Here is a 26,383-nt window from a genome sequence, read left to right as displayed (position 1 = left end):
GAAATGTTTTTGTCACCCTCCCCCCACATCAACAGCTAGCTGTAGGCTTGGGAGTCGTGGGCAGGCGCCGAATGTCCGCCCCCTTCCTACGCCTCTGCGCCCCCATTCCCATGACTCCCAAGTACCCCGAGCCATCAGGGAAAGGTGGGAGCTATGCCACTTTGCGGGGCACTGGCAAAGCTGCACAGCTCGTCCGTCCCCCTCCCTCCCTCCCTCCCTGGCTCGCTGTAAAACAGCAAAGCGGGAGCCGCTTACAGGAAGCCAGGGAGGCTGGGAGGGCCCCCCCCGGCTTGCCGTAAGTGGCTGCTGCTTGCGGCAGAGGGATTGCCACTCGAGTGGCGCCGGCGGCAAACCACTATGTACAGCGCATGTGTAGCATCGCTACGAAGAGTGCATGCATGTGGCATGTGTGACATGTGTTGTATGTCGCCGTCGGCACGTCCCGAGAACCGTAAGGATGATGGCAGGCTCCTCTGCTCACGGCTGCAGCTGCAAACGGAGGATCCTCCACATGCGGCTGCACCACCGTAATGGCTGCTCGCGCCGCTGCGCCTCGGCCGGGTGGCAGGGCAAGCACCCCACGGGGTGCCTTCTTGTCACCACCCCCAGACATGGAACATGGGGCACACCGCCCCTCTGCTCCCACCTTGCGATGCCACTGATCACAGATACCTCACCTAAGAAAAAACATTTGATTCCTTGAACAAAATCTTACAGAATTACAGTATTGGCTTTGGTCCTTCTTTCTCAGACAATTGTGCAAGCCAAAAGCCTGATCTTGTTTTCCTAATGAAAAATTAACAGCGAAAGGATTGCCAAACTAAACAAGAGATTGCTGCTCAACTGCTGAAGGGTACAGCATTACTCAGAAGGTATCACTAGCAAGGCTGACAGGAGCCATCCGTTTGACTTTAACACCGGGTACAATTGCATTGGAGGGATCTGCAACTGAAGCAGCTGAATTGCTGTTAAGTGCCTGGCTTCCAATTAAAGTGCTTATTTCTGGATCTATGCCCAGATTCCCCACCAGCAAGGTTAGATTTGAGTAAGCAGCCTGGGCGGAAAGCCAAGGATAATTTCCTAAATCCCCTTGTCAAGCTCATATTCATAGAAGCTTCAAGGAAAACAGAAGTGAAGAAAGTGATGGAAATATCATGACCCAACTTGGGCTGCTTAAGACTTAGGTATGGAATGACCTCTAGTGTAAGGAAACCCATCTGAGCTGGGCAATATCACTCTACAGTGGTGCCTCGCAAGATTAAATTAATCCGTTCTGCGAGTCTCTTCGTCTTGCGGTTTTTTCGTCTTGTGAAGCACGGCTATTAGCGGCTTAGCGGCTATTAACGGCTTAGCGGCTATTAACGGCTTAGCGGCTTAGTGGCTTTAAGAAAAAGGAAACAAACTCGCAAGAACTCGCAAGACGTTTCGTCTTGCAAAGCAAGCCCATGGGGAAATTCGTCTTGCGGAACGACTCAAAAAACGGAAAACTCTTTCGTCTTGTGCGTTTTTTGTCTTGCGAGGCATTCGTCTTGCGAGGTACCACTGTAGTTCTCTAACGCCGCCATAAGATTAATTTCATTCCTTTTCCAGCTAGGTTTCTAGTCCACCAGAAACAAAATAAACATGTGCATATCTATTTTATTTTAAATGTTTATATGCTGCTATATTATAATAATACCAAACAGGTTTACAATAATATCTATATATAATAACCAAAACATAAAAATTAAAATCAGAGGCCATCAACTAACCATGATGGAAATATGTATCTATTAATTGCTGGTGTAAGCCAGGGGGCATAGAAAAGTTTTCAGCAGGTGTTTAAAGGTTGAAACAGAAGGTTCTTGCTGGATCTCTATTGGCAGAGCATTCCACAGATATATGCTAACAGGTTGTGTGTCCTTAATTTGCCTTCAGACCAAGCAGTTTATGTAACAAAATTTGGACAGAGGAGCTGAAATCAATTTGAGATGGACCCCAGTTATTTATCAAGAGAAAATCTTTTTAAAAACAAACAAACAAAATTAGGATTGTCTTTGTTGCTGCAGGCCTGCAAAGCTTTGTGAGACAATGTTAACAATTATTTAGCAACACTCTGCTGCATTGTATCATTTTGTTTATTTGTTGAATTAGCACTTGCCCAAGTTGATTGTAAAAGAAGGGTGGGGAACTTCTTCCAGCTTGAGGGCCACATTCCCTTCTGGACAAATTTTCAGGGGCCACAATGGATAGGCATCAATATTGTATTCAGGAATGAAAATGACATACCGTATTTTTTGCTCCATAAGACACACTTTTCCCCTCCTAAAAAGTAAGGGGAAATGTATGTGCGTCTTATGGAGCAAATGCAGGGGGGAGGCAGGCAGGAAAAGCCCCCAAGAACCGCACACAAACTCTGCGTGGCTCTTCCGGGCTTTTCCCCAGGAGGGAGAAGGGTCTGACATGGCCACTCAGTCCCTTCTCCCTCCTGGTAGAAAAGCCTGCAGGAGCCGCGCGCTCCTTAAAGGGTACGCGGCTCCTGTGGGCTTTTGCGGGAGGTGGGGGAATTGCCATAGCCGCACGCAGCCTCTCCCGGCACGAGAGGATGCGCGCGGCTAAAGAAGCCAATACAGCGAGCGCGATCCATCCTGCTGGCTGTCTTGGGTTCCTCTTTAGCCGCATGCAACTTCTCCAGCTGGGAGAGGCTGCACACGGCTATGGCAGAAGCCAAGACAGGCAGCGGGATGGATCCCGCTCGCTGTCTTGCCTTCTTTGCTCTTTGGGGCTGGGGGCCCGGGCTTCCCCCGGCAGCCCTGAGAAGCTCTGGGAGAAGTGGACAGGCTGCACGCAGCCTCTCTGCTGCTCTTTGGGGCTGGGGAAAATAATATTTCCCCCCTTGATTTCCCCCTCTAAAAACTAGGTGCGCCTTATGGTACGGTGCGCTTTATGGAGCAAAAAATACGGTACTTGCAGCTACGGAGAAATATTGATTTTTGAGGCAAGAGTGGGCAGAGCAACAAACGTGCCTTTCACCTTTGACTAGTTTCCAGATCTCACTCTGCCCTCGATTCACTATCTAGGCAGGCAGGATCAGAGTTCAAGAGCACCTTCCAGCCACGGAAGCCGGGTGGCTGTAGGATGTGGCCTGGAGAGGGGGGTGATGCCCTGAGCTTCATCCCAAGGACCAGATAGCAAGGCTTAGAGAATCCCCATCCCTGCCATAAAACAATACAAAACATCTGTAAAGACTGACAATTGTAAATCTCAGCACAAGACATGCTAGCTAGCAGAGTTCATATTAAAAAAACAACAACAGATTCCAACTGCAGAAGTCAAAACCCCTTCAAGGACAACAGATTTTATGCAGGGCAAGAGAGAGTCAATTAAACAGGCCTGCCTTGATATGCGTTGTACATCACTAAGAAGGCTTTGGACCTGGTAACTTCTTACTGAATATCAGAGTTCAGGGTGTGTGTGGGTTTTTAGCCACAAGAAGAGACACAGAAGGGGACACACTCCTTCAGATACTAGGGACACAGACTGTTTTAGCTTTTGAATTCAAAGCCAGCACTCTGAACGGAGCCTACAAACTAATTGTCCCAGTAGGGCCATAGCTGGTGTACAAAGAAAGCAGGAAAAAGATACTCCTGGCCACAGATGTTACCTGATCATCAAGCAGTAATGCTGGGTGGATGACAAACACCAAATAGTTCAACTCATAGTGCTCTTGTAAATGTTGCTCAGTTTATAGAGGACTTTTCTTATTAAAATATGAATCAATTATTATGTTGTTTGACTCGGATAATTATTCTATTTGTGAGGAGCAGATAAATACATTTTGCCTTACATAACCCTTGCAATCCTCATATCAGATGCCATGTCTGTGTCCAGTCATACAGCGGAGGGGAATGGAAAGGCCATTGTGTAAATTCATTATGATTCAATTGCCATTTGACCTTATAGGAAACCCATTTAGGTGAAGCAGGTCAAATTCTCTAATACAGCTAATTCTCTCTTGACAGCATTTTCCCTCTGCCTTGGGTCTTCAAATATTCCAATTGCATCATAATAAAAAGAGGAGTAAAACAATAAAAAGCACAATAAACACCCCATTCCAAGCACACATAATTTATGCAATACTTCAATATATGTAGCAGCAGCAGCAGAAATCGCATAGACTCCAGAGCCCCTTAAGATATGTCTCCAAGTCAAATGCTTATCTCTGTGGCACTTCCGATTTGGATGGATTCCAACTCCTACTATCCTTTACTATTGCCTGATGGGAGATTGATGTCCAGCAGTACCTGAAGGGCCACAGTTCCTCCATCCCTAAACATAATAGTTTTAATTGGAAAGATGAGCTCTTGGGGCTGCAGATTCTACAAGCATGGGGGACACTTTGTAGAATGACCGCTCCCCGCTTAAAACGGGGGGCGCCCTTTGCGTGGACGCGTGCAGCCCACGCTTGCATTGGCGTGGCAACATCAAACCCACTAGACTCAATTACACTGTGGAAAAAATCAATAGGGCACTGCGTTCTGCAACCAATCGCATGGGAGGTCGGGTCGTGAAACACCCCAACATTAAAGTTTACATGCAGGAGCTATTTCGGCCGGATGGCGTGCACCTATCGGACCTTGGTAACGAGCGTTGGCTAAGCGACATCAGGCATGGCCTGATGGACTGGTTGGAGGATGGCAAAGGCGTTTTTCAGATGTAGGTAGTCTTGGCGGCGAGACCGCAATCTTTGCGGTCTTGGGTGGCGGTATCAGGCCTTGGGCGGAATCCTTTTGTCCATCTTCCTCTTGCGGCGGCGATACCAGGGTTCCCCGTTAAAGGGGTTTTCTGAAGGGAGGCTTTGGCCGTACACCGAAAGGTTGTCATTGCTCTCTCCTGCGGCGGCGGCGTTACGGGGGCGGCCATCTCTGCTTGAGCATATGTTCTCCAGAGCCGGCCCATCCCCCACACTGGATAACCCTGAAGCTCCCTAGGTCCCCGGCTGGGGACTGGGGAGGGAGAACGCCCAATGCCTGAGCCAAGGTCTACCCACATTGGAAATTTAATAAAGTTGTGGCCAATTTAATCCCATAGCACGTTGTCTTGAGTCGTTATTCCACATGACAGGGGGACCGTGCAGGATCTGGGGACTCCGCCTGTCCACGCAAAGATAGCAGAGGACAGCCATGTCTATGATGGCAGTGGAACTCACAACAATGTTTTCGCAGGTGTGCTCAAATGAGCAATGTGGGCAGCTAAAATCTGTGCTTTCTTTATGTTTCCCAAAACATTTGCCCAATTATGGATAACATCTTTGCATTTTTCTAAAACTTTGAGATTGTTATTTTATTGGGCAAAATTATCAAACTGCTAAATGAATACACTTGTGTATATTGTCCCTGTAAATATATTGAGAACAAAGTTTTAGCTTAATTATTCACAGGAAATAAGCAGATCATTTTTAAGTGCCGTTAATCAGATTTAAATTTCCCAATAATGTATGATAATTTACTAATGTATTTATGGAAAGTAATTAATTTCCCTATGTGAAAGTAAATTCCATCATATTAATTCATGAAGTCTAATTAGAATACAGTGCTTGTTAATTATTTAAAAGCTTGGTAGCTGGAAAATATTTCCTATAGAATCAAATTTTATAGAAGTCTAAATAATGCTGTAGAAACTGCCTTTGTTGGATCACACAACAGGTCCAGATATTCCAGCATTTCATTTCTGAAGGTGCCTCTGAGAAGCTTAGAAGCAGAATATGAAGGCAACAAAATTATAATGGCCAGGTTATTAATATCAGCTTCACAACAGTCTTATATGTATTTTCCAAGGGGTAAGCTGCACTGAACTCTGCATTGCTTATTTCTGACATAATTCATAAGGTCACTTATAATGCACACTGAGGTTTAATGTCACATCTTCATAACCTCTTCTTAACATCCCCAAATGGAGAGCTATCTTAGGCAGGTTTTTGGAGCATTGGAAAGTGATATTTTCGTATATTATTGTTTTAGAGTTCCATATTTTTTTCTGAAATCCAGTACACATCTATTTAGGATGATGCCTCAATGGGCACCATTGAAATTACTTTGAGGTAAGTAGCATTAGGGCTTGACCGGTCTTTTAAATTATGTTGGAATCAACGATTGTATCAGAAGGGCAACAGGCTGGAAGAGGAGGACTAAGACCAGATTAAGAACTTTGGTGAGTTTATTTACATGGATGTTGCAACCCACCTGCCCGTATTCTTTGGGATGGGACTGGGGAAAAAAACATTCAAATGAATATATCATTTCTATAAACCAAGCCATGCCTAAGAAATATGTTGGAGCATTCACTTAAGGGTTGGTGTTTTGCTGAAGAGTCAAAAAGTAGAAAAGGAAAGGAAATAAACACATGGATGCTAGCAAGGGGCAATTACATGATGGAGGGAGGGAATGTGGTAATCGGAGAGGATTTTTGCTGGTCTTGAAATCAAATGAAGCACAATTAGAAAAGAAATCTTACAAATAAATGATCTCCATGACATTTATTAACACCCTTTGGAATTAAGGCTGCAGACATCAAGTTGTTTTAGTGCATATTAATGCTTAATTCTTGGTAAATACCTGTAGCACAATTATTTCAGCTTGTTGGGGTCGCTCTCTCCCTTTTAACCAGTATGCCAGAAGAACCACATGTTTCTTGGCTGAATATTCAGATCAGGGCTCCCTGCCCTTCTATCTGCACACTGAGGCTTCCTTGGAGGAGCGTCTTCCACTGCTGCAGAACTTCATTCTCTTCCTTCAGGGCTTTATCCTCCTCTTCAAGAGCTTTCCTTTCTTCTCTAAGAGCTTTGTTCTCTTCCTGGAGGGCAGCTTCTTCTTCTTGGAGGGCTCGCCTCTCTTGATGGAGACATTTTTCCTCTTCTAGGAGAGCAGCACTATTCTCCCTGAGAGCCTTGATCTGTTCTTGGAAGGCCTTGTTCTCCTCCCACAAAGCAGTGAGCTCCTCTTGAAGAGCCTTCTCTTCCATTTTGAAGGCCACATCCTGCTCCTGGAGGGATTTGATCTCTTCTCGTAGAGCCTTATTCTGCTTTCGGAGAGCCTTTTCCTGTTCCTCAAGTGATTTTCCCTCATCCAAAGCGTCCAGTTTGTTCTCCTTGAGGACACTGCCCTCCTCCCAGTCAATATTGTTTGCGTCTCGGAGAGTACGATTCTGTTCACGAATAGCTTTGTTTTCCATACGGAAAGTCTTGTTGTCTTCGCGAATAGTCCTGTTCTTTTCCCAAAGGATTTGGTTCTCACTCCGGAGTGATTGGTTTAGCTGTCTCTGGTAGGACAGGTAGGTAGAGGAGCATGTCAAAGGATGAGAGCTACTCTTGCTTAAATATTTTCCATCCTTGGATTCTAGCATTTCACCCCCCAGGGCAGGGGCTTCATTCAGTCTGCTGAATCCACTAGTTCATCAGACTGAAAGCAATGTGAAGTGTCAATGAAAACAACTACAGGAAGAAGCCAAGTAATCCAAAATTAGGCAAATTACATTCAGTTTGGAAACTTTATACAGAACAGAAACAAACCTAATTCACAATCACACTTGCTCTTTCCACAGGTCTATTGATTTCACTGAAACTAACAGGCTGAACATAAAATGTTTTCTTGGAAGCCCATGCCAGGGCCCATATATAGGGAGCAGAGCCCGTGGTCTGCTCATACAATGTCCTCAGGTTCAATCTCTGTTAAAAGACTCTCAAGTAGTGGGACTGGGGAAGACTTTTGCTTGAAACCTGGGAGAGCTGTCTCAAGTCAGAAGAGATAATACTTGACTAGACCAAATGTCTGACAGTTAAAACCTCTGTGGGTATCCAGACTCCAGGACTCCCAATTTGTGAAACATTATCCATTAAAATTGTGTGAACACCTTCTTCTGTTTCTAGAAGTGTTACTACAAGATTAACACAGCCTAATTAACTATAAAGGAGCTTCATATGTTCAGCGTCTTGTAGAACTTGCTATTTCATCAGTCACAGCCCTAAACAGCTTTAAAATGGAGAATGGGTAATATAATCTGTTGGGAATCCTTTGGGGCTTTTCCACTTTATCAGATTCCATGCCCCAAAATGTATATTTTCATGATCAGATAGCACTTACCTATATACTAGTCTCAAGTCAATTTGTTGCCTAATAACCTTTGGCGACTGGAGCTGAAAATGTGATGTTGAGTGGCCCAAAGTGATGTCATTACACACTGGCAACCTCCATGAGGCAATAATTAGGGGTCTTCATAATGGTATCCAAGGGGAACTTTTCAGTTGAGAAAAATTTGCAAATGACATAAGAGCTTAAGGCAGGTCTATCCTTTGGCAGTTTAAGAGACATGTTCACCAGCCAGTTGATGTCTTGATGGGCTGACAGAACGACTGCAGATCAACTACCACAGATGTGGTGTCCCCTCACCTCACTTCAAATGTACCATTTCTCCATGGCACCAGTTCACCCATTTAGTTTGAAATGCTAATCACATGAACCAAGGTCGCCTCCAGATGACCTGTTTATTGAGCAGCCATCCCCCATTGGTTTGCACAAAATTTGCAGAGGGGCTAAATGATGTCAGTTATTTATTGAGAATTCATTCTGTTCTTGTGGAGGTTCAATGCTACTGCATTGAGCAAACATCACCCTACATTTCCCAGCGCATTCTCCTCTCTCTTTCCTTTTTGCAAAAAGTAGGATACTTGTCTTGGACGTGAGATTGTTGTACAAGAGCTGCAAATCATCTTTAATTGCACTGCCTGAATTTGCCAGTATGTGACTGAATCTCACTGAAAAACAGCAATGGTCTGGAAATGCCCTAAATCTACTAAGAAGCTTTGTGTGTTAATAATAAGTCCTAACAGTTGTGTAGGATCTGTGATGGCCTTCTCATAAACGGAAGTTATCTTGGAATGCTGCAATCATTTCATAGTGATTGTGTAGATGTGAACTAGACGCATGTGCAGACATATCAGTGAAGTGCATGTGTACACGATCCAAATGTCAGTGATGGACATATGTGTGAGAACATGCTGAAATAATTCTAATTAATCTTTATATCTCTCTCTGTGGAAGCACAGGCATATGTCACAGAACAGGTATCACAGAACAGAATTTAAGCCCATATTTAAAATGTGTGCTAAATGTTGGTTATGACAAACCATACAAAGCATTTTTAATAGAATAAAGGTAAAGGTAAAGGAGGGGCGCGGGTGGCTCTGTGGTCTAAACCACAGAGCCTAGGGCTTGCCGATCAGAAGGTCAGCGGTTCGAATCCCTGTGACGGAGTCAGCTCCCATTGCTCAGTCTCTGCTCCTGCCCACCTAGCAGTTCAAAAGCATGTCAAATGCAAGTAGATAAATAGGTACCGCTCTGGTGGGAAGCTAAATGGCATTTCCGTGTGCTGCTCTGGTTCGCCAGAAGCGGCTTAGTCATACTGGCCACATGACCCAGAAGCTGTCTGCGGACAAACGCCTCGGCTTATAGAGCGAGATGAGCACACAACCCCAGAGTCATCTGCAACTGGACCTAATGGTCAGGGGTACCTTTACCTTTTTAAAGGTAAAGAACCCCTGACAGTTAAGTCCAGTCGCGAACGACTCTGGGGTTGCGGCACTCATCTCGCTTTACTGGCCAAGGGAGCCGACGTTTGTCCGCAGACAGTTTTTCTGGGTCATGTGGCCTGCATGACTAAGCCTCTTCTGGAGCAACGGAACACCGAGACCAGAGCAGCACACGGAAACACCATTTACCTTCCCCCTGGAGTGGTATCTATTTATCTACTTGCACTTTTTGGCGTGCTCTCGAAGTGCTAGGGTGGCAGGAACTGGGACCAAACAACGGGATTGTATTCTTGGTTTTCTCTGTTTGCCAGCTTCCACAGTTGCTATGTTTATATCATTGTTCCATGATTACCATGTTAGCAACATTCCAGGACAGGATAGCTCTGTTATGTTTTGTTTCCCAGAATTCTTCTCTGTGAGAAGGTGAAACATCTCTACATTGTTATACAAAATTCTGATTGTATCCCTATACTGCATGGTGGCCAAGAAGCACAGGTGGGAAGCTCTGTGGTGCGCCTACATAAGCCACTACCAGACTTTTACATTGGGAGTGGGGTGTAATTCAATGTCTGTCAGGGACTGGGCAGAGGAGGAATGATGGAGACTGCCTCCCCAGCCCGACCCTTCCAGAGAAGAGGAAGACAGTTTAGAATTACAACAGGGGTTTGAGGGAGGCCACAGCTCAGAGGCAGATGAGGTGAAAAGTTGGGAAACAATGGGAGAGGAGGAGGAGGTAGAGGAATCACCATGGGGGTGACAGCTGATGGACACAGTGTCTTTAGAAAGCATTCCAGATCGGGGGCCCCCCCAAGAACACGGAGGGCCTTGAAAGTAGAAGAGCAAAGAGCTCAAAGGCAGAGGGCACTTGTCAGTACCCATAGAGGTGATGACGAATGAGGAAGTGGGAGAGCCAGGTGTGTGTGTGGAGATTCACTCAGGAGAATGCCATTATCCAAGAGGCTGGGTTCTAAAGCATCTCTCTGTAAATACTGAATAAAAAGCAGACGGTAAGAACATTCCTTGTCTTTGTACATTTCTGGGCAAATGGCCATGACTAAGCCGTTTCTGGCACAATGGAACACTGAAACCAGAGCAGCACACGGAAACACCGTTTACCTTCCCACCGGAGCGGTCCCTATTTATCTACTTGCATTTTGGTGTTAGGTTGGCAGGAGCTGAGACAGAGCAACGGGAGCTCACCGTGTCGCGGGGATTCAAACCGCTGACCTTTCGAGTGGCAAGCCCAAGCAGCACAGTGGTTTAACCCACAGCGCCACCCGCGTCCCTTGTAGGGCATCTTAGCTAGCCTTTAAAAAGAACAACAGGCTATCATTCACAATTAGGGTCTTATAGCTGTTTTGACACCCCAATAATAATAATAATAAGCAGAAACTGAGGAGGAGAAAACAAAACAAAACTATTTGTCCCATCCAGACTAATGGATTCTCCTTGCAAAATCTTGGCAATGAGCTTTTTCCAAGAACATTAAGGAACTAAATGGACACTTCTGTGAGTACAATATTGATATATGTGTACAAATTTGTTATTCCATAAGCGAGAGCATATAAAAAGTGAAACGCTATCCCTCACCCATGTTGGAAGAAAGAGTGACCTTTCAGATTATGGAAAATAACTTGAACCAATGAATCCAAGTCACAAGAAGGGAGATTCTGGCTAAACACCAGGAAGAACTTTCTGACAGTAAGCTATTTGACAGTGGAACAGGCTTCCTCGAAAGGTGATGGACTCTGCTTCATGGGAGGTTATTAAGCAGAGGTTGGGGGGCCATCTGTCTTGAATGCTTTAGCTGTGATTGCTGCATTGCAGGAGTCGAACTAGATGACCCTCGGGGTCCCTTCAAATGCTACAGTTCTATGATTTTTATGATTTGGCAGTGAAGCAGCAGAAAGTAAGCTACACCATCAGTGTGCTTTGACCCACTTACCCCAAAACCAGGGTACCTTTTATGCAATTAAAACTTGCTGCCTAGACAAAGTGATTTTTTATCTTCATAGTATAATTTCATGCACAACGTGTGCTTGCAAGAGCACACACAAACACAACATGCAACTGAGGCACAATATAAAGAGCATTTTAAAATGTTCCTCAGTTTTATTTTTACATACAGACATACGGTAATTTCATATTAACATTTGGCTTCTTTGGTGCTTTTCCAACCCTAATAATGTTGCGCTGACATGGCTTGGTATTTTTCGGGGTGGGTGGGTGTGTTTGGTTTTAAAGGCTTTCAACCCCAGTGATTTCTTTCCCCAGTGGCTTCTGAAATTTATGTTGTTGATTTCAACAAGCTGAGTACCTGGATGAAGATGGACTGTTTGCTTGATCTGCAATAGATTAGCTGGGTACCACGGAGAGCAAGAGCTGATGGTCTGGCCCATCTGCGCCTCCATCACTGTGGCTTGAAGCCACTGCTCTCTTTTTCTGCATGACCAACTGACTAATTACTATTCTTGGCCTCTTCCAAGCTCTTCAATTAATGCAGTGCACAATTGCACATAGCTACAGAGTCACCCATCATGCTTTGGAATCTGGGCCAAGAATTAGGCTCAAAGTCCCAGAAGCACCTGTTAAGAATCCAAAACATCCAGATGGCACGGTCTTTTTGGGAAGCGTCAAAGATTGACTTATTTGTCTGTCTTATTTTTGGTTTAAGGTTATAGACACAATTGTCTAGAAGCCACAAGCCAAAGTGCTTCACACAGAACAAAAGATAAACAATCCCTCCCTCCCGATCTATGGATTACAGCAAGAAACCTTTAATTTGTATATCTAAATCTTTATACACTGGTGGGGTTCATTGGTTTTTGGGTTGTTGTTTTTTTGCTTTTTAACCCCAGAAGCATATAAATGGGATTAGTCTGTGATTACAAGGAAAGCTCTGGAATAATTAGAAGGATTTACTCACAGCTGTAAATCACACACACAAAAGGGAATTATTTCATGATTCTACAGTATAACTTCCAATTTAAGAGTTTGTTCATTAGAAAACATCATTCAGGTTGGCCTTGTTCTCACTTGGTTGCAGTTACAACAGCATCATGTTATTGGATATCACATACCCTCCACAAATAGTTGTGCAAGTTTTTAGTTACAGAATATCAGAAATTAAGATATTACTATCAGATCTTCTTAGGACTCGGGTGGCGCTGTGGGTTAAACCACAGAGCCTAAGGCTTGCTGATCAGAAGGTCAGTGGTTCAAATCCTTGTGACAGGGTGAACTTCCATTGCTCGGTCCCTGCTCCTGCCAACCTAGCAGTTCAAAAGCACGTCAAAGTGCAAGTAGACAAATACCGTATTTTTTGCTCCATAAGATGCACTTTTTTCCTTCTAAAAAGTAAGGGGAAATGTCTGTGCATCTTATGGAGTGAATGTGTGGTCAATCGCTGGCTCCCTTTCTGGCCCCGCCCCCTTGCCCAGGCCTCCATTGTTGAATGTTCTGCAGACAGAGGCTGTTTGTTTCCCCAGCGACATGTGACTGGCTGATTAGATTATCTGTCTAGAAACTGTAGAAACGGCTCCCTTTCCTTTCCTAAAGAAGCTGCAAAACTGTGAGTTGAACCCCATAAAAACAGGATTTTCCCCCTTTGCAAAAGAAGTTGCACAACTGTGAGCTGATCCCCCCAAAAACAGGGCTTTCCCCCTTTCCTCCTCTAAAAACTAGGTGCGTCTTCTAGTCAGGTGTGTCTTATGGAGCAAAAAATCTGGTAGGTACGGCTCCGGCAGGAAGGTAAATGGTGTTGCGTGTTGAGTCCCACAATTGCCACCCCCCAAAAAATTCACACTTCACACATCAATTTTTGTTTAGGTTTTTGGCATAATTTTGGCCACAACTTTATTCAAGTACAAAAAATGTGAGTGGTTGCTTAGGCATTGGTTATGACTATCTGTCCATGCCCTCAGGGACAGAGCTGGCATTCCGGACACCAACGGAAGCCAGTGTGGGAAACAAGTATTGGGTGAGAAGTGAAGTCGGGCATCAATCTCCCACTACTCACCCTCATGTTCCTGTGGGGCTTGCACGGCCCAAGTCCATCTCCATGAACAAGGACGAAAGAATGGCAAGCCCCTGGATTCCTTTAACGGAATTCCCATCGCATCATTTGGAGGGATAGGCACTTACCCCTCCAAGCACCAATTTAACCAATGCCTAACCGCCAACCTTACAAGTTGTGACGATTTGCTACGCAGTAGGCGAAAACCAAATGGCACCAGCCAATCAGCCACATGGCAAAATTCCTACCAGGCCCCCGCACCAAGGCGGACGACCCCATGACAGGCATAGCAAGGTCAAGCGAACCGTAGAACCATCCCATTAAAGGAAGGGAGGGCGGGTGATCCAATGCAAAACGGCCAAGAGGACGTCTAACGTCTGGCCCCTGTATTTAAAGACTCTAACCCCTCCTCCAAATTTGGCAACAACAAAACTGCCCCAGCAACCCAATCTTAACCCCTTAGGAGGCTTGGGTCTCTCACAAATCATGCCTAGTCATGGCGAGGTGGCTTGTTACCCCAACCGCAACACGTGCTCTCTGTTAGGGAGAACACGCTTTCTGGTTCGCCAGAAGTGGCTTAGTCCTGCTGGCCACATGACCTGGAGGCTGTATGCCAGCTCCCTCGGCCAGTAAAGCGAGATGAGCACTGCAACCCCAGAGTCGTCTGTGACTGGACCTAACGGTCAGGGGTCCCTTTACCTTTATCAGATCTTCTAGGGTGTCGCAGGATGCATTTGTTTTTCATGGACCCCCCTCTAAATTAAAAAAGTAAACAAGAACTTCTGAAATAAACACTGTAAGTAAGCAGAATATTTGGAACTGAAGCAAAGGAAGCATCCAAGAAGATAATAGGACATGTGTTCAACATTAAATTTGTGGCATACACCAGGGTTCTAATTTCTTTGGACTCCTTCTTTACCACAGGTTCCCTTCAATGCTCCAACACATTCATTATGGTCTGCACATGTAATCTTATTTGTCCAAAGCAGAGTTAATGGAATCTGTAGATGGCATATTTTATCACTGTGGCCCAATCCTGCTAGAAGATATTTTGTGGGCTTCCCACAGGAACTACTCATGGAGGAAGAGGTGTCAACAATACTCCCCTAATGTGTTTCAGACCATGTCATCAATGCCCAAACATCTGACAACTGAAGGAAAGGTGTGGGTTGCTGTTGTTCTTTTAACTTTTACCCCTGAAAATAATTTAATAGATATTATCTTAATTGACTGAAAGATTGGCACAGGCATTCCCCAACACACACTCAGAGCACCAGTTACAGATCTTGTGTAATTCTGTTAAATTAGAATTGCAGAGGTGGGATTTGTTTGTTTGTTTGTTTGTTTGTTTGTTTGTTTTAGAATGGAACAAACAAACAGCAGCTTAATCTTGGAAACCACCTGGGGAGGAGGGTTTGAGAGGGTGGACCAAAACAAAAAGAAGCATGCATGGATATTTTCCGTCAAATTCCACTCACTGGTTTGGATTGCAAGGGGCAGAATAGAAAGCAATAAGGTGACTGGGGTGAAAAGCAGGAGTGTGTGGAAGGGATGAGAGAATTTATCAGTTTCGGTTTCCTTCAGTTCCTCATTTTAACAAGCTTAAATTCAGTTCCCCACATTTCCATATCAGTTTTTGATTCCCTCCCCCCAAAGTCCTCATGAAAATTCACTTGCACATGTTCACATACATTTTTGTGTATTACAGTGGTACCTCGGGTTAAGTACTTAATTCGTTCCAGAGGTCTGTTCTTAACCTGAAACTGTTCTTAACCCGAGGCTAATGGGGCCTCCTGCTGCTGCCGCACTGCCGGAGCACGATTTCTGTTCTCATCCTGAAGCAAAGTTCCTAACCCGAGGTACTATTTCCGGGTTAGAGGAGTCTGTAACCTGAAGCGTATGTAACCCGAGGTACCACTGTATACATTTCATTGTAAATCAATTTCCATTAATATAATGCATTTGTGTGTGTTATTTCTACAAATATGTGCATTCCTGTGCGCCCTTTACTTGCCTATGTGGCTACACACTAATAGGAACTGAATTAAGGGCCTTTTAAAAAATGTATGACCTGGAGCTATGTTTTTGTGTTGTGGTGATGGGTCTTCTGAGAAGATTAAGAGAGCGCATATTTTACTGTACAGAAAGCATTCCTCTATTTGTTAACTAGCTGGCATGGTGCTACCTTCATCATAATTGGTATTTGTCTTCCTAACCCAATGTAAATAAATAAGAATAATTACTCCTGTTCAGTGCACCATTTGTCATTTCTTTGGAGCGCTGCCTTAATTACACAGTGGATGCAAATAAGTGCCAAGATACCCGGACTTGTAATAAAATGCTTAACCGATGAGCAGTTTTAGAAGTGTAAATTAAAATGTAACATGTTGTTTCTAGCTATTGTGATTACACTACACATGTATTTAATTTCATGTAGAATGCTTCTTCACATTTGCTTTTGTTTTCAGATATCAGCACGAGTGAATAAATGCTTCATATTGGAAACAATAGTACATTAAGTTAATCGGCTTCTGAATGTGCATTTCTTTAAATAGACCAATATGACCAGCTTCCTATTTGAGCAACAGACTGTTTTGTCTATTCAGGTCCATGGAAGGCACTATTTCACTCATCAACTTATTATTTATTTATTTATTTATTTATTTCTAGGCACAATCCACCACCACCCCATCTCATGCTGTCCTTAGGTAGAATGAGGCAGCCACCTGAAGCGGTAGATGCTGGGAGCAGCCCCTCCATTTCCCCAGACCCTCTGAAGCTTGCCTGCCCTGTGCTCCCTAAAGCTAGCCTGAAGACCCCAGTGGGGAACACGCTCTCATTGGCAATACTGAAGTAAGGATTTGACGCATAGAATGGGTGGGTGCCATCTTGTCTTTGTTTCCCACAGCAAGATGGCTTGTATCCAGATTTTCAGCTAAAACCTGAAAATGATCTTGGGCAATAAAATGCAAGGGATACATTTAGAACCATGCACTTGGAAACGTTCTTTCCCCTCCTGCATTCCTTCTTTCCCCTCCTGCATTCCTTCTGGGCTGCATCAATAGGAGTATAGCATCTAGATCAAGGGAAGTAATAGTGCCACTGTATTCTGCTCTGGTCAGACCTCACCTGGAGTACTGTGTCCAGTTCTGGGCACCACAGTTCAAGAAGGACACTGACAAACTGGAACATGTCCAGAGGAGGGCAACCAAAATGGTCAAAGGCCTAGAAATGATGCCTTATGAGGAACGGCTAAGGGAGCTGGGCATGTTTAGCCTGGAGAAGAGGAGGTTAAGGGGTGATATGATAGCCATGTTCAAATATATAAAAGGATGTCACATGGAGGAGGGAGAAAGGTTGTTTTCTGCTGCTCCAGAGAAGCGGACACGGAGCAATGGATCCAAACTACAAGAAAGAAGATTCCACCTAAACATTAGGAAGAACTTCCTGACAGTAAGAGCTGTTTGACAGTGGAATTTGCTGCCAAGGAGTGTGGTGGAGTCTCCTACTTTGGAGGTCTTTAAGCAGAGGCTTGACAACCATATGTCAGGAGTGCTCTGATGGTGTTTCCTGCTTGGCAGGGGGTTGGACTCGATGACCCTTGTGGTCTCTTCCAACTCTATGATTCTATGATTCTATGATTCTATGAAATAAGTTAGGTGGTCATGTGGCATGGAGGCAGACATTTCAGCTAGACCAGGAGCATGAGTTGGATGTTTGCCATCACATGCCTTCCTCTTGCTGCTTTTTGCAGGTGGCTAACACATGACCTGGAAGCTGTACGCCGGCTCCCTCAGCCAATAAAGCAAGATGAGCGCCGCAACCCCAGAGTCGGCCACAACTGGACCTAGTGGTCAGGGGTCCCTTTACCTTTTTAACACAATACTCCTGCTTTATCCACCCCTCCATCCCTCTCCCAGGGATCTCAATGCCCACAGAAAATTCCACAAGTATATTTTGGAAAGATGGATCTAAATTCCAAAATCCATAAAGTGTGGGTGTATATATATTTGGGTTGGCTAGGGCTCTGGGGAAGAGAGGACTAAGGGGTGGATATTTAGGAGTGGACACCTCTGTCTGGCCCAAAATACTGACCAGTCCTTTGTCACGCAAAGGAGAAACAAGAGCTCCACTGAGATCTGTGCAAATTCCCTACCATAGGCATAGTTGCATTCATGAAGGGTAAATAAGTGCAGATTTATATTCCTACCAGATTCTGGGATATGTTTAATGGTTCCAAGCACTGCACGTCTCATTGTTGGCCTGACTGAACTGAGGTGATGGTCTTGTTGTTGTTGTTTAGTCGTTTAGTCGTGTCCGACTCTTCGTGACCCCCTGGACCAGAGCACACCAGGCCCTCCTGTCTTCCACTGCCTCCTGCAGTTTGGTCAAACTCATGTTAGTAGCTTCAACAACACTGTCAACCATCTTGTCCTCTGTCGTCCCCTTCTCCTTGTGCCTGCCATCTTTCCCAACATCAGGGTCTTTTCCAGGGAGTCATCTCTTCTCATGAGGTGGCCAAAGTATTGGAGCCTCAGCTTCAGGATCTGTCCTTCCAGTGAGCACTCAGGGCTGATTTCCTTCAGAATGGATAGGTTTGATCTTCCTGCAGTCCACGGGACTCTCAAGAGTCTCCTCCAGCACCATAATTCAAAAGCATCAATTCTTTGGCGATCAGCCTTCTTTATGGTCCAGCTCTCACTTCTATACATCACTACTGGGAAAACCATAGCTTAGTGATGGCCTTAAGGACACCCAACACTTTCCTGCAGTTGTATTTGCAGGGGAAGGATTGGGGCAGAAGAATCAGCATATTGTTCACCATTACTGAATCACTTCATTAAGTAACTGCTGATAAGCTTCTGATACACCCCCAGGATTTGCTCATACACAGTTTGAAGACTACTGTAGGTAACCCAGGGGACATTTAAAGGAAGGTTTTCTTGTTAGATATGCAGAGTAACATACCTTTCGAAGGAAGCATCCTTATTCAGGAACCTTTGGGGTTTTCAGTTTCTATCTATTTCTCTATCTGTTCTGAACCCTCTAAATACATCATCATCAGCATAATCACCTTGATCAGCAACCATTTTCTTTTCTCACAAGGACGGCTGGAAACTCTTTGGCATGGCATTAATAGCTGGCAGAGAAGCGGCTGTATCTGATTATCAAGATTGATTGATGACATTATCTGGATACCTTAAAATGCTCAGGCCCGAAATAGATCTATTAGTTTTTGAAAAGGCAATACATTTTGTTGTTGACAAAATTTTCCAGGATGTATATTTATCACCAAGATGGTATCAAAATGAGCTAATTAGTTATTTTAGTGGTATATTTTTGCCTCCACAATGGAAAACACACATTCCTGACATGCACATCTAAGGCTGTCAGCTATAACCTAACATATCTTTGTACTTGCCAAAGTAATACAATGCAGTGCACACAATTTGGCAAAATTCTGTCTTAACGGTTGACAACCTGTTAAGAAGCAAAACTTTTATACAGTGGTACCTCGGGTTACAAACACCTTGGGTTACAAACACTTCGGGTTACAGACTCCACTATCCCAGAAGTAGTGCCTTGGGTTAAGAACTTTACTCAGGATGAGAACAGAAATCGCGCAGCAGCACTGGGAGGCCCCATTAGCTAAAGTGGTACCTCAACGGTTTCAGGTTAAGAACGGACCTCCGGAACGAATTAAGTTTTTGAATTAGTCTCTCCATACTTTATGAAGTAGATAGGAGCCTCTTTCATTTTTAACTGTACCTGTACCATACTCTATGTGCGGCTACCCTTCCAGTCGATTCAGAATCTGCAACTAGGTTGCTCCCTAAAATGCACATATGACATGCGTTGGCTGCCCATACCAGCTTTATGGTATTGAGTTTTAGCCACAAAGCCCTAAACATCTTGCAGCCAGCTTATTTCCAAGACTGTCTTTCCATGTATAGTTCGCCTAGGCCACTGTCAACTACAGGTGGAGCCCTCCTGACAATGCCATGGCCTACTGAAATTTACTTGGCCAGGGTTCAGAGGAGGGCATTTCTGTTGTGGAATGAGCTCCCTACTGAGATCAGGTATACATTGACTATGGGGTGCTTTCACAGACAGTTAAAAGACCTTTCTGTTAACCTTGGTAATTCCTGACTGTTGATATCGAGTTCTCTCTCTCTCTCTCTCTCTCTCTCTCTCTCTCTCTCTCTGGTTCTGGCTGCTGTATTTGCTGAAATTATGTGTTATGAGTATTTAGATGTGTTGTTGTTCTTTATCAATTTTGATTATTTTTATGTAAACTACTTTGGGATTTATAAATAAGAAGTAACATGTAAGTTTTTTAAACCAACCCGCCAACCTGTCCCAACCTATCCCAGTGGATCGAAAAGATATTTTGCACCCCTTCGCTAAAGGCAAGATCAGAACCCAACTGTAGCAGTACTAATTTGTAGTGGCTAAATATTTATGATTTGGGTCCGCACAGCCTAGAAGTCATGTCACTTTATATGAGTTATGCATAGTGAAGTTCAAAACTACCTGGACATAGACTTCAAGCCTTGGGTGCCTGCTGTCACCTCGGTGTGTTTTTTTGTTCTGGTTCATAAATCTCATCTTACAGCTTTGGGCCATTCTCAGGCAACCCTAGAACACGATTGGCCTCCTTTTTTCTTCTCATCATCTCCCACTCTTTTTTATCAATAAGATGTCTTAGAAAGCTGCTGGGAGAAGTATTGCAAAAGAGGATAAGCCAGTGCATTCTCTGCCTTGCTCTGATAAGTTTCCAAGGCCACATGACACTGCCTGAATAGCTGGTTACTTTCCTCGTTCCATGATATCTGATTTTTAGCCACACACCATCATCTGTGTGAAAACCCTGCATTTAAAGATGGTTAATAATAATAATAATAAATTTTATTTATACCCTGCCCTCCCCAGCCAAGGCCAGGCTCAGGGCGGCTAACAAGCAATAATAAAAACAAGTTGAATGAATACAACTTAAAAACAAGATTAAAATACAACATTAAAACAGTGAACATTAAAATGCAGCCTCATCACAGGAGGAGAAAGGAAAAAAGAAAGAGGGGGAAGGAATCAAATTGACTCCAAGCCAAAGGCCAGGTGGAACAACTCTGTCTTACAGGCCCTGCGAAAGAAATCAGATCCTGCATAGCACCTCTTAATCGTCCCCCCCCCCCCCCGGCTAAATATGCTCAGCACCTTTAACCTTCCTTTATAGCTAAGGCCCTTCTCTTTGTGGCCCTCCTCTGACACGATACAGTTTCCTTCTTAAAAATGCAGCCCAGAAATGGACACAGTGCTCCAGGTGAGGTCTGACTAAAGCAGAAAGAGCAGTACCACTATGTCTCATGATCTGAACACTATACTTCTGTTCTTGGTCATAACCTTTAAATCCCTAAACGGCTTAGATCAGGGCAATTTAAGGGCCATCACCCATGATACAATTCTGTTCATCCTCTGTGATCAGCTTCTAGTTCTATCAGCTGCTGAGGCAGAGATGGTGAAAATTCTGATAGCACCCAGAATGTGGCACCCATTGCGCCATAAGATTCACTGCACCTTGTTTCTTATTGTGTTCCATCTCTAAAGAAAAGTTTGGTTTTAGACTCCTGATTGTATTGGTTTTAACCAGCTTCTCACCTTTAATAAAGTATTGTCATTTTAATATAATTCTTTAGTGTGGAGACACACACATTGAACTTGCTTGCAGGAGCAACAGCCTAAAATATTCTGAAACTGACTCTCTCTCTCTCTCCCATCACTAATGTGTGCTCTATTTGATTGTGTTCGGTCTAGATTTATTTTCCCTTTTCAGAAGAGGGCAACCAAAATGATCAAGTGGCTGAGGAAAGGTTACAACATTTAGATTTATATATTTTTAATTAAGAAAGAGAGAGAGAGAGAGAGAGTAAAAGAGACATGATACAAGTGTATAAAAATATTCATGTCATTGAGGGAAAGGATAGGGAAGAAATCTTCTCATAATACCAGAAACCTGCTGTCCAATGAAGCTGAACCTTGGAAGATTCAGGATAAACAAAAGGAAGTAACTTGTTCACACAGTATATAGTTAAAATATGGAATTTCCTCCTAAAAATGTGAAGGCCACTAACTTGGATAACTTTAAAATAGGATTAGACAAGTTCATGAGGGAGGAGATGGCTGATACCCCTTCAGGAGATATCAGAACAACAATTAAGGCAAGCATAAATTGGATTATTTTTCCCCCTACCATCCCCAGAATTGTTTCTCCAAATTGCAAAGATATTCTACCACATCTCTAACATTAACTGCATTTGGAGATGACAGGCTACAGTTCCCACAAGGAACTTGAACCTATGACGCATTTTCTCATGAGATGTATCATGGATCTGTGTTGCATTCGAATAAGAAGAGTAATCAGATAAGCATTGGGAAAGGGAATTGTCAGATTTTGGTCTTTGTTTTAGGGATGGAGAATCTGCAGCCTTCAAATGTTGTTGGATTCCAACTCTCCTCAGCCCCAGCCAGCATGGTCAATGGTTAGGGATTATGCGAACTGTAGTCCAAAATATCTGGAAGGCCACAGACTCCTCTTCCCCATTTTAGTTGTATTTTGAAAGCGAGGATTGGGCAGAACGGCACATAAAATAAAATAACAGAAAGTAAAAAAAGAAATCACGACACTAAAACAGTTGATAATATAATTTGCAGGCACAATCATTTCTTAAACAAGGAAAGCAAGGACATAAAAATAAACTATTATATCAGTATGAAGTCTCTAAAGCATAATGGAATGGAAAGCCAAACTGCACGTGCAGCAATTTGGTATGTGCCACTGAGCTGGCTTTAAAAGGTCCTCTGGCAACTGCCTGCTAAATTAGGCATACTGTGTTGCACAAAACAAATTCACTGTATGGAATGCCTACTTGTTCTAGCAGCTCAAATTGATCCCTGGAACAGCATTTCCATTTATTTCCATTTAGGCAATTGCACCTTGGTGCATGATTAAAAAGCATTCTCTGGAATTTAGCACAGTTTTATTTCAAAGGCAGGTTTGAATTATGATGAAAAGCCTGCCGATATTTCCAGAGAATAACCTGAGACCAGAGATTCTCATGAACACATAAAACTGCCATTTCTTCATCTAGCCCAGTGGTTCTCCAAGGTCTTAGGCAGGGACCTTTCCCAGTTATGCAATCTGAGATCCTTTGGGAACGCTGATGATTAAATACTCGTTTAAAAAGTCATACACCTTAATGAAATAGAACTCTCTAAGGGGATTACACAAAGCTATAAAAAGGCAAACAATTTTCTCCATGCTAGATAAAAACAAAATGCCACAGTTGAAATATGTGCTGTACCTCTGAGATTTGATCCCTCCATTTAGAGGGAAAGATGGGGCTCATCAGTCTGGGAAGGTAGTCCACCTAGAAGGAAAACTGTGATCCAAAACCTCAGCTGCTTTGAAGGATGTCTTTGGGAGGAGAAAAGGCTAAGGAGTGAACCCTACACAAATCTGGAGTAGAGTCCCTCAGACAGTTGGATGTTGTCTTCTATGCCTCTTTCTGGCAACTCCTGCAGCCAAGCCAGTGCCAAATGTGTTGCTCTGCTTTCCTTTGAACCACATCAGTGAGGCTGATGTTGTCTGGGCAGACCAGCACCCTAGAGAGGTCACTTTGGTGCTGCTAATGCAACAGTTTGACTTCATTCCCAGAGGCTCACTCCATTGTCTCTAGAGATAGGCTGATACCAATAATGTTCCCTAGAAGACCACACTGAAACTGCTGTGGGTGACAGTTTCCCTTGCAGATGGATGCCTTGTACTGGATCAGCTCCCCACTCCCATGACTGACTCCCCAAAAACCTGAGTTCACACCCGGGTCAAAAATGTGAGCTCAATCATGAGTGAAGCATCAGAAGTGTTCACTAAACAGCAACAAACCCAGGGTTTTCATCTGTGATGACGTAGGTCGTAGTCTGTACCACAAATGGGATGGGAAGCAAGCAAACCATGTCTCTCTTACTCAGTGCTGCCCCCAAGTATATACCATTTTCTTTCTCTGCCTGGCTCTACTAAACAGCCATTGAACTTTCCAACCTACTCCTAATACAGCAATTAAATGTGGGGTGAATATTGAGGCTTTTCCAAAACAAAACATGATTTTACTTTTGGTTTTAGTAAAGTAACATTTGAATAATTTTTTTGGGGGGGTGGGTAAAGAAAAAAAACCCTTATTGTACAGTTTGACTAGTTATAAGAACAAATAATTTTATTTTAAAAAATAAAATAAACAGAGATAAACAGATCCAGCCATGCCTGTTTTGGCTGTTTTCCTAATTAAGCCCATGTTTTATCAATCTTTATCCCTTAATTCTGTTTCTGCTGCAGTTCCCCCTTGAAGTGCTTCAAGCTCTGCCTCTCTGACTCCACAATCACAGTCTCCTACCAAATTTTCTAGTTTGATTCACATACAATATTTTCACACACCATTCCCAATGTTTCAACCAATCAGAAGGATAAGTCTAGTTTCCCCTTAGTTTCCAGCTTCCTGAGCTAAATCCTCCTGTGCGGAACATTCTGAGGTAAAATCAGTGTTTTTAAAATATCCTTGTTGCAGTCACACTTTGTGTTTTCAACTGAACAAAAGCCTTAGGAATACGCATAATGTATGAAGAAGACTAGAGTGACAGCAAATCTAGATTTGCTCCTCAATTCATCAATCTGTTGATGAGCTTAAGCTACTCTTCACTGGTATACTGTATCCTTTCCCCAAGCATAAAAAAACCATGCGGGAATTCTTTTATGTAGCGATGTTAAATAGCTTAAAGGATCACTTCTTATACAGAGAACTAAAGGGTTCATTTATATATAATATTATGTTCATTGCAGCTTTCAGTTTGTGAATTTGAACAGATGTTACATATAATTCATTTTTGGGCTAGAGTCTCCATGTCTCTATAGCATGATTATTATAATTGTGAATGATATTTCCAATGGCTGGATAAAAACTCAGCTAACTGTGTAGGTCGGATTATTTCAAACAGGTGCTCCCATTGTTATACTACTAAATATGCCAATTAGGGATATTTATAGACTCCACACAATTTAAATTAGATGTAACTAATCTTTTTTGGCGTCTCTGAAATACAGCAAGGGGGGGGAACGTTTAGATTTATTTAGAGCAATTTAAAAATATGCAATCTGTATTTCAAGGGGCAGAAGAAACATTTTTAAACATATGTAGTTTTGTTTGAGTGTGCCCTACATTAGACATTTAGCTTTCAGAAAAGGTCTATGTCTTGGGATTTTGTGAGTTTCCATGTTTCTTCTGCCCCAGGTGTGGAAACTGTGCGCTATTGCAAGGATGCTCACTGTCACAGATAAATGTCCTGGGTGGCAGCAGGTTTGAGAATGCTACCACTGGGATCTAGAAAAAGATGTGTGGATGCACACTGAACTGGGCGTTGAGCAACAGTTGATCAGATGTGCCTTGTGCCAGGCACCATATGATGAATTGTCAACAACAGGAATACACATATGAATTGGATCCCCATGCAAATCTTAGGGAGCAATCCTATGCTCAAGAAGCTGATGGAAAGCAAGCTGGTGTACAGACACATTGAATCCAAACTCCATTCAGCAGTGGGGCTACTGCTGGCTGAGGGAAGACAAGCCACCCCTTTTTGCCGTCTTAATTTATGATGGGCTGCCAGGTCATGTGCAAAACTAACTGGATTAACTTTTTAAAGCTAAAGTTCAGCCTTCAACTGGGATTGAGATTGTACATTTGTGTTCAATTGCCATATTTAGAATTCACATGGGAGGAGCCGGCATCACAGCTACTTCTCATGCCACTGTCACCAACCTTGAATCAACGCTAAGGATGAAAGAAGTCATGTTGATGACACCTTTCATGTGACCTTGAGATTTTGAGGAAGCAGAGTAGTGTGGGAAAGTGTCAGGGTTTTGCCGTGGGTAGAAGCCCAGAGTCAGGAAACCCAAGTCAGAAAGATAACAACAACAACAGTTGTTGCAGCACCAGAGAATGACCAAAAACCAAGTTTGCAGACGCAAGAGACACCGAAGTTAGACCTTGTCGCTCAGAATTTTAGTGGAACTTTTTTTACTTTTTCCTTCCCAGGAGGAGACTGTGGTTTGCCTGGGTAGAGTCAGTCTGGACGGTTCTGCCCTGAGCAGTTGTGGTGATGGAGCTCACCACATGGAGCAGTTTCTGACAAAAAGAGCGAACATGCAGCAGCTGCCATACTGCTAAGGTGATGTCAGAAGGAACCCCTAATTGTTATAAAGAGAGCTACAAAATGCCAAGAGCTTCATTTTGTTGTTGTGAAAAAGCTTTTTAACATATAAATGGCTAACTCAGAGTTTCCACTTCATTGCTATCATTTTCTTTCCCCTTCATCTTTTCACAATGACATGCCCTGCATCATCCACTAGTGTGAAAATTTGAACAAATAGCCTCAAATAGCAGAGGCATAGCGTAAGTGAAAGTTTTTATAATCTTTTAGGCTATTCTTCACAAATTGCATTTCTGTCATGGCAGCTACATTTGAACCTTATGCTTTTTCTGACAAAATGGAAACAGGTCATCTTTATTTTTTAAATGGCATGACAACTTAAATGCATTTCCTAACTACAAAATCATATTTTCAAGGAGAAAAAGAAATAGAAAGAGATATCAGGTACAGGTATAAAAAAAGTCAGAGATGTCATTTCAGTTGTATAAATGAAAAATTGCATACAAAGGACTCTTAAGCCACCAATAATTACTTGAAACTCATTTTTCCCC

At 43.3% G+C, this 26,383-nt stretch overlaps 1 protein-coding gene and 1 long non-coding RNA gene across 5 annotated transcripts; one reads left to right on the top strand and one right to left on the bottom strand.

Moving 5' to 3' along the window:
- Positions 1-6,488: 6,488 nt before the first annotated feature.
- Positions 6,489-8,237, bottom strand: LOC310704612 (uncharacterized protein). Of its 2 annotated transcripts, none has more exons than XM_083498259.1 (2): positions 8,118-8,237; positions 6,489-7,436 (listed from the first exon to the last, which is right to left on the bottom strand). In XM_083498259.1, exon 2 carries the CDS (start codon positions 7,378-7,380, stop codon positions 6,682-6,684), a length of 699 nt encoding a protein of 232 aa, XP_083354385.1. In that variant the 5' UTR covers positions 7,381-7,436; positions 8,118-8,237; the 3' UTR covers positions 6,489-6,681. The 2 variants fall into 2 exon arrangements, with proteins under 2 accessions (XP_083354385.1, XP_083354384.1); XM_083498258.1 differs by having other exon boundaries at positions 6,489-7,468; positions 8,118-8,213.
- Positions 8,238-9,932: 1,695 nt separating this feature from the next.
- On the top strand, positions 9,933-25,958 carry LOC310706056. Of its 3 annotated transcripts, none has more exons than XR_014525602.1 (4): positions 9,933-10,057; positions 10,997-11,071; positions 16,286-16,430; positions 25,718-25,958. It is a non-coding gene; the product is annotated as an uncharacterized lncRNA (long non-coding RNA). The 3 variants fall into 3 exon arrangements; XR_014525603.1 differs by having other exon boundaries at positions 16,248-16,430; XR_014525604.1 differs by having other exon boundaries at positions 16,248-16,454.
- The last annotated feature ends 425 nt before the right edge of the window (positions 25,959-26,383 follow it).

This window comes from Podarcis liolepis, assembly GCF_965112155.1.
Source record: "Podarcis liolepis genome assembly, chromosome: 4".
Classification (NCBI taxonomy): domain Eukaryota; kingdom Metazoa; phylum Chordata; class Lepidosauria; order Squamata; family Lacertidae; genus Podarcis; species Podarcis liolepis.
This window is presented reverse-complemented; position numbering and strand designations above follow the sequence as displayed.